Raw genomic sequence first — 8,265 nt, forward strand, 5'->3', positions numbered from 1 at the left:
TGTCTGTGCACATGGATGTCAGCTGCAGGCCTACACACGCAGCTGCACACACATGTGTCTGTGCACATGGACGTCAGCTGCAGGCCTACACCATAACAAATGCACACACATGTCTGTGCACATGGATGTCAGCTGCAGGCCTACACCATAACAAATGCACACACATGTGTCTGTACACATGGACACCCCCCATATACACTCAAAAATTTTAAATATTAGAATGAGGCTGGAGAGTCAGCAGTTAAGAGTGTACACTGCTCTTGCAGAGTTGCTGAGTTTAGTTCCCAGCACCTGCGTAAGCTTAATGACCCTGTAAATCTGTCTCCGGGGATCCAATGTCCTCTTCTGGCCTCCAGTAGTACCTGCACACACATGGCTATTACACTTACACATATTCTTACACACAGAGAGGCACACACATATACATAAATAAAAATTAAAATCTTTTTTGAAAACAAAAAGCAATTAAATAAATAAAAACCAGGTATTAGGAGAAATTTGGGTTTTTTGTTTAGTTTTTTTTTTTGAGACTAGCCTAGAAACGTCTGACCCTTCTGTCTCCATCTGCAAGTACTAAGATGGCAGATGTACACCACTACATATGGCTTTTCATTTTTTTAAAAGATTTATTTATTATTATATGTAAGTACACTGTAGCTAACTTCAGACGTACCAGAAAGGGGTGTCAGATCTCATTATGGGTGGTTATGAGCCACCATGTGGTTGCTAGGATTTGAACTCAGGACCTCAGGAAGAGCAGCCAGTGCTCTTAACCACTGAGCCATCTCTCCAGCCCCTGGCTTTGCATTTTTAATTCAGGATCTCCCTGTGTATCCCCGGCCAGATTTGAACTCCTGGTAGTCCTGCCTCCACCTCCCAAGTGCCAGATTACAGGCATGTAGCAATAGCCTGGGGTATATTCCAGCATAGTGTAAGCTGGACTTGGTAGAATAGGCTGTCACCCCAGCACTTGGGGGGGGGAGGTGAGAGGATCAGGAATTCAGAGTTATCCTCAGCTATGCTAAGGCCAGCCTGGGATAAACAAATCCACGGGCAGGGGGCGGGGGAGAGAGGAAGAGAGAGAGAACAAAGATATATATATATATATATCCCAACCATCCCCTTAATGACTCTTTTTTTTTTTTTTTTCGAGACAGGGTTTCTCTGTGTAGCCCTGGCTGTCCTGGAACTCACTCTGTAGACCAGGCTGGCCTCGAACTCAAATCCGCCTGCCTCTGCCTCCCGAGTGCTGGGATTAAAGACATGCACCACCACGCCCGGCTGCCCCTTAATGACTCTTAATGACAGAAGTTAAATTATTGACTTCATCACACAGCAACTGTGTAGGGTAGAATTTGAAACCAGACCATTTGCCTCTAATTCCAAATTCTTTGATACCTGCCACTCCAGGCCTTATCATGCAGAGACCCTGGCCTAGAAAAGACAGAACTAGACAAAGCTTGTCCACCTCCGTGGAAGCCCTGCTCGAGAGAGACCAGAAAGTCATGCTAGGGGACAGAGATAGTGTGAGCCTGGTCATTAATGGATTCAATAAATGACTGTCCTCTGGGGGGCCACACCCTTGAGGGAATGTGTTTGTTTTCTGTGAAGTCTGCATCGGCCACCCTTTGTCAACAGACCCCTCCCTGTTGCATCACCAATGTGCCAAAGGCTTTCTCCAAAGTCCCAGGACTGGAGGCAGAGACTGCAAAAATCAGGTCTAAGGACTGAATGAAGAGTGACTGAGGAGCCATAGAGAAGATCTTTTAGCTGGTTTTCCTTCAACTTAAAATTTAATACTGGCCAGGCAGTGGTGGCGCACGCCTTTAATGCCAGTACTTGGGAGGCAGAGGCAGGTGGAATTCTGATTTCAAAGCCAGCCTGGTCTACAGAGTGAGTTCCAGGACAGCCAGGCCTGTACAGAGAAACCCTGTCTTGGGGGGAAAAAAAAAAAAGCAAAAAAACAAAACTTAATACTGTTTTGCATTTCAGACCATGTCACTTCTCCAGCTCTGTGTCACCAACCCCCAAAGCCTAGCAGCACCAACATGAATGTGAATTAACAGTGCACGGGGTAGAGGCAGGATTGTGCCACCAGTCTTAGCTACATAGTGAGTTTCAGGCTAGCCTGTCTCAAACCAAACCAAAAGCCCACTCAGTCAGTGAAATGCTTCCCACGTGAGACTGAGGGTCTGAGCTCAGGTTTGCCTTTCAGAAGCATAGAGACAACAAAGCAGGACAAACACCCGCCTGGCATGGGGGGGGGGTCTGGGAGACAGGGGGGTCCTGGAATTCTGTGAGCAGCTGCAGGTTCAGTAACAGACCCTGTCTGGGAAGAGATGTCTCAGCCATTAAGGGCACTCGATGCTCTTTCACACACACTCACACACACACACACACACACACAGGACAAATAGGTAGGTAGGTAGATAGATAGATAGATAGATAGATAGATAGATAGATAGATAGATAGATAGATAGATAGATAGATAGATAGATAGATGTAAAACCAAACAAAAAACATGGTACAGAGCAACAGGGGAAGATACTTGATTCCTCTTCACACCCACTCCCGCCCCGGCAGCAGTTTCTGCCGCACGGTAGTCACCAGGAAGCAAGCCTGTGCCCATAGGGATTGCCCTGTCTCTGGCCACCTGGCAGACTCCCAGCACGAGACACCATGGTCTGTAATATTAGAGTGAAGAGACACTCACCTCTCCCTCCTCCCCCTAGGTGACCACCTTCTCTGGATGCCATGGCAGAAGCCAGGAGGCTGCCCCCACCACTACCCCCTCGGCTGGACTGGTTTGTGCACACCCAGGCAGATCTGCTAGCCCAATCCGGGATCCCCGAGTGGTTCCATGGCGCCGTCTCCCGAGAGTAAGACATAGTACAACCCCCATCCTACCTTGGAAGATCCTACTTTTTTTTTTTTTGTGGTTTTTGGTTTTTGGAGACAGGGTTTCTCTGTGTAGCCCTGGCTGTCCTGGAACTCACTTTGTAGACCAGGCTGGCCTCGAACTCACAAATCCACCTGCCTCTGCCTCTCAAGTGCTGGGATTAAAGACGTGCGCCACCACACCCGGCAAAGATCCTACTTCTTGGTCCTTCACGCCTAACCACAGTGAACATTTGAGTGAGCAATCAGGAGCCTCCTGTTCACACCAATTTCAGATTAGCTCTAGGCCATGAGAAGCTGAAGATCAGAAAGAGATAGGAACTGAGTGAGGTCACACAGCAGATGCATAGCGCAGCTGGGCTCTGGCCTCAGTGCACCAGACCACAACCCCTGCTTTTTCATTTGGAATACTGTGCTCCACCTACAAGGACCTGGGACAGGCAGGCAGGGGCTGTGGGAGGAGATCTACTGCAGGAAGCCTCCAGTGACACTTTCCCTGAACAGGCTTCAAACCACCAAGATGTTATTTGTTCATTCGGAGGCTGTGGCTATGGCTCAATTGATAAAGCGCTTGTAATTTAGTTAATACAGTATTTTTGACACAAGAGTGCTTGTGTGGCATACACAAAGCACCAAGCTCCTTTTCCACTCCACATAAACCAGTCATGCTGTCATCCCAGCACTCAGAAGGCAGAGGATCAAGAGTTCAAGGTCATCATCCTCAGCTACACAGTGAGTGTGACACAAACCGGAGCTACATGAGACTTTTTCTCCAAAAAGGGAAAGAAAGTCAATCGCAAGTGCGGGCTTCCAAGCTCCAGGGTTTCAATCCTGGAAACCAGGGCAGGGTCATGTGTTCCCAAGGGCTCACGTGGATTTGCAAAAGCTGCAAAATGACCTAGTTATGAGCAAAGAAATAGTGCCATTAGAGATGGTCAAGATTGACAGGAGGGGCCAGGCTGGGCGTGGTGGTGCACTCCTTTAATCCCAGCACTCCGGAGGCAGAGGCAGGCGGATTTCTGAGTTCGAGGCCACCCTGGTCTACAAAGTGAGTTCCAGGACAGCCAAGGCTACACAGAGAAACCCTGTCTCAAAGAACCAAAAAAAAAAAAAAAAAAAAAGATAGGAGGGGCCAGCATGATGGCTCAATGATGGCTCAAGGAGTAAAGGTGCCTGTGTTAAGGGTCCATGATTCACCCAGAGTGGCACCCCAGACTCAGACGGTATGTACACACAAAGAGTGGTTTGTTTTTTTTTTTTTTTTTTTTTTATGATTTTTTTTTTTTTTTTTTTTTTTATTTATTTATTTATTATATGTAAGTACACTGTAGCTGTCTTCGGATGCTCCAGAAGAGGGCGTCAGATCTTGTTACGGATGGTTGTGAGCCACCATGTGGTTGCTGGGATTTGAACTCCGGACCTTCGCAAGAGCATTCAGTGCTCTTAACCGCTGAGCCATCTCTCCAGCCCAGAGTATTTTATTCTATACAAGTCCAGCATGCTTCGGTCTCCCATTACCAAGATAGAGAGACAGCCAAAGTGAGTTTGTGAAAAGGTCAGCTCAGGAACTTTGGGAAGGTCATGGAACACTTGTCCCTCTAGAAGGGAGAGGCTAATTAGCATTCCTCAAACCACAGGGTGGGAACCAACCTTCATGTGGGGACACATTTCACAGGATGGACTGCTGCCCACCTTCAGACAAGGGAAATTGTCACCTCATTCCCTAAAGACCAATCAGTTTAAAGGGTGTGGGAACAGAGGCTAACGGTCTGTATGCAGCACTGGAGTCACTTTGGTGAAACTTCCAAGAAGCAGGACAATTAACCAAAGAGAGTTACCACCTGCAGGACAATTAACCAAAGAGAGTTACCACCTGCAGGACAATTAACCAAAGAGAGTTACCACCTGTAATTTAGAGGCTGCAACAGCAACCCACAAGGCAGGAGGAAACCACCTCTGTAGGCCGTTAGGCCGTCTCTGACTTCTGAATGTGTCAGCACATCTGCCTGTGCAAACAGGATAAATACATTAAATGTAATAAAAATTAAAAGAGACTGGCAGTAAGCCACGTGACTCAGAATGTTTAAGAATTCTTTTCATTTCCTTTTTTGTTTTGCTTTGTTTTTGTTTTGTGTGGTGGTTTGAATATGCTTGTGACTGTTAGGAGGTGTGGCCTTGTTGAAGGAAGTATGTCATTGTGGGAGTGGGCTTTGACACCTTCCTCCCAGCTTCCTGGAAGACAATCTTCTCTTGTTTGCCTTCAAAATAATATATAGAACTCTCAGCTCCTCCAGTGCCATGCCAGCTTGGAAGCTGCCATGCCTCCCACCATGATAATAATGGACTGAACCTCTGAAAGTGTAAGCCAGCCCCAATTAAATGTTGCCCTTTATAAGAGTTCCCTTGGTCACGGTGTCTCTTCACAGCAGTGGAAACCCTAACTATGACAGAAGTTGGTACCAGGGACTGAGATAGTGCTGTGTTAGGCCTGACTATGTTTTGTTTGGAGGAGTGTGGATTTGGGGACTCTGGATTTAGAGAGGAGTGGAATGCTTTAAGTGGGATGTAATGGGCCATCCTAGAAGACATATAGAAGATACTGGCGCCTGACTGGAGAAACTTCAGAGGAGAGGAATTTTAGCATGTTTCCTAGAGATCATTCTTACAGTGTTTTGGTGAAGAATGTGGCCGCTTTTTTTCCCTTTTCTGGGGACTCTGCCTGAGACTAAGGTGAAGAGATTCAGATGTGTTGCATGGGCATCGGAAGTCTCAAAAAGCTTAGTTTAGACTCTATCCTGTGGTTCAGTCTCATGAAGAGTGTATTTATCAAGTATAACAAGCTTTGAAAGGAAAAGTACAAAATGTATGGTTCAAAGAATAAAGGGGCACCAGGAAGTGAAATGGAGCTGAATTCCATGCTCAAGGAGATAAACAGATTAAGGAAGCGGTGAGCTCAGGACAAGATCTCGCCTAGCTAAACTTACTGTTTATGTGTTTGCAGGTGAACAAAGAATAGTTATACCATGCTAGGCTTTATTAGCTGGTTGTTGTTTTCATTTGGACTTTTAATCAATCCAGAAATGGGGGGCACACTTGTGATCCAGATCCTCATTTTGTTTCGGGGGAATTGTTTGTGTGTTTTTTGTTTGTTTGCTTGTTTTGTTTTGGATGCAGGGTTTCTCTGTGTAGCCCTGGCTGTCTTTGAACTTACTCTGTAGATCAGGCTGGCCTTGAACTCAGAGACCCACTTGCCTCTGAAGTGCTAGGACCAAAGGTGTGCACTCCAAGAGGAAGAATTCAGTTTCTAGGGGGTCTACTGTGAGTGGTTCTATTTTGATTTCACAAGCTTGGATTATGAAGGTCTGTACTGTAATGCAACTGATTCTAGTCATATGCATGACCAATAATGCACAGGTATAAGATGGGAAATGAAGGATTCGCCCAGAAGCCCTCTTAAAGGACATCCACCATGCCTGACCATCTACCCAAGACCAGTTGAGGCTGGGTCAGATGTTATTTACATTTTTATTGTATTTTATTTCTTTGGTATGTGTATGAAGGTTGGAAGATAACCTGTGACAATCGTTTCTCTCTTTGTACCATGTGAGTGCCAGGGACTGGATTCAGGCAGACAAGCTTGACATCAAGTCCCTTTACCCTCTGAGCCATCTGGCCGGCCCTGGATCACCCCTTCAGTTCTTTATCTTAGATACACTGGGAATACACTCAAATAGAAACTAAATTTCACTGGTTTTAGGGGTGAGAAAACTTACCCCATTCTTTTTTTGTTGTTTTGGTTTTTGTTTTTTGAGACAGGGTTTCTCTGTGTAGCCCTGGCTGTCCTGGAACTCACTTTGTAAACCAGGCTGGCCTGGAACTCACAAATCCGCCTGCCTCTGCCTCCCAAGTGCTGGGATTAAAGGCGTGAGCCACCACGCCCAGCAACTTACCCCATTCTTTTTTTTTTTTAAGATTTATTTATTTATTATATGTAAGTACACTGTAGCTGTCTTCAGACACACCAAAAGAGGGAGTCAGATCATGTTAAGGATGGTTGTGAGCCACCATGTGGTTGCTGGGATTTGAACTCTGCACCTTTGGAAGAGCAGTTGGGTGCTCTTACCCGCTGAGCCATCTCACCAGCCCAACTTACCCCATTCTTAAATGAGAGTTGTTCACATGGGAGTCCATGGTTGCTGTGTGCATTGCTCAAAGGTAAGAGGGTGCACATGAACACACAGAACATGCAGGTGAGAGAGCCAGGCTGTCAGTCACACTACTATCAGAGGGTTGTGTGCATAGTCAGAGCCAAATGGAACCCTGGGTTGCTAAGCCATTCCCTATGATTGCTTGCCCCCATATCTAGCCAGTCTTCTTTCTTTGTGCCTCTCCAGGGCTGCTGAGAACATGTTGGAGTCACAACCCCTGGGGACCTTTCTTATCCGAGTCAGCCACAGCCATGTGGGCTACACCCTTTCCTACAAGTAAGCCATTGGGGAAGCTAGACTGGGGATCCTGGGAGAAGCCCAAAGCTGCACACACACACACACACACACACACACACACCCATGCCAGGGGGGTCTGCTTCCATCTGCAGACCTGGCTGAAACACTTGGGTTACCTGAGATTTGTGTCTGAGGAAGGAGGCAGAGATCTGAGGGTGGCCTCTGCCTCCTTCACCCTTCACCTTCAAATCAGTGACATGATTTGCATGCATGGGTCCGGGAAGCCAGGGCTGCAGGCTCCTAGGCTCCTGAAGTTTGATTTTGGCTTCTTAGAGCCCTCAAGGTAAAGCCCCTCTCCCTCTTTTCTTTGTTTCTTCCTTTCTCCTTCCCCCATCTCTCCCTCCTTCCCCCTTTCCTCCCCTCCTACTCTCTTTCTATCTGCCTATTTGGGAGAGGGTCTCAAAACCAGGCTGATCTTGTGTGGATGCACATGTGTTAACCCAGCTTGGTGAAAGCTGAGGTCGAAAGATCTGGAATTCAAGGTTATCCTTGGCTACATAGCAGTTTAAGTCTAGCCTGGACTACCTGAGCTGGTGTCTTCAAAATGAAAGGATTACTATCACTTTGCTACTACTGTTGTAGTTGAGACAGAGTCCCTCTATGTAGCTCAGGCTGGCCTCCAAGCCTCCCCAGCACTGGGATGACAGGCAGACACCGCCACAATTAGCTTAAATCTGCTTATTTTACCCACCCAAGAACTGCTGTTATGGACCTTAAAAACCTTGTGTGGTGGTAACTGGTAAAACTGAGACACAGTAGGTACACCAAGAGGCTAGTGTTCAGGGCAGCGTCCCAACCTCAGCAGTGTCTCCACAGAACCCAGACTTGTCCCCAGCAGTGTCTCCACAGAGCCCAGACTTG

At 46.9% G+C, this 8,265-nt stretch overlaps 1 protein-coding gene across 1 annotated transcript in view; it reads left to right on the forward strand.

Moving 5' to 3' along the window:
* The first annotated feature begins 2,002 nt into the window (after positions 1–2,002).
* Positions 2,003–8,265, forward strand: part of Hsh2d (hematopoietic SH2 domain containing) — a 9,684-nt gene continuing 3,421 nt past the window's right edge. The window contains exons 1-3 of the mRNA XM_029532090.1: positions 2,003–2,111; positions 2,734–2,880; positions 7,294–7,383. Of these exons, the coding sequence (XP_029387950.1) occupies positions 2,756–2,880; positions 7,294–7,383 (215 nt within the window). The 5' untranslated portion in view covers positions 2,003–2,111; positions 2,734–2,755. The remainder of the gene's footprint in view (positions 2,112–2,733; positions 2,881–7,293; positions 7,384–8,265) is intronic.

The sequence above is a fragment of the Mus pahari genome, chromosome 19 (genome assembly GCF_900095145.1).
Source record: "Mus pahari chromosome 19, PAHARI_EIJ_v1.1, whole genome shotgun sequence".
In the NCBI taxonomy this organism is placed as follows: Eukaryota; Metazoa; Chordata; class Mammalia; order Rodentia; family Muridae; genus Mus; species Mus pahari.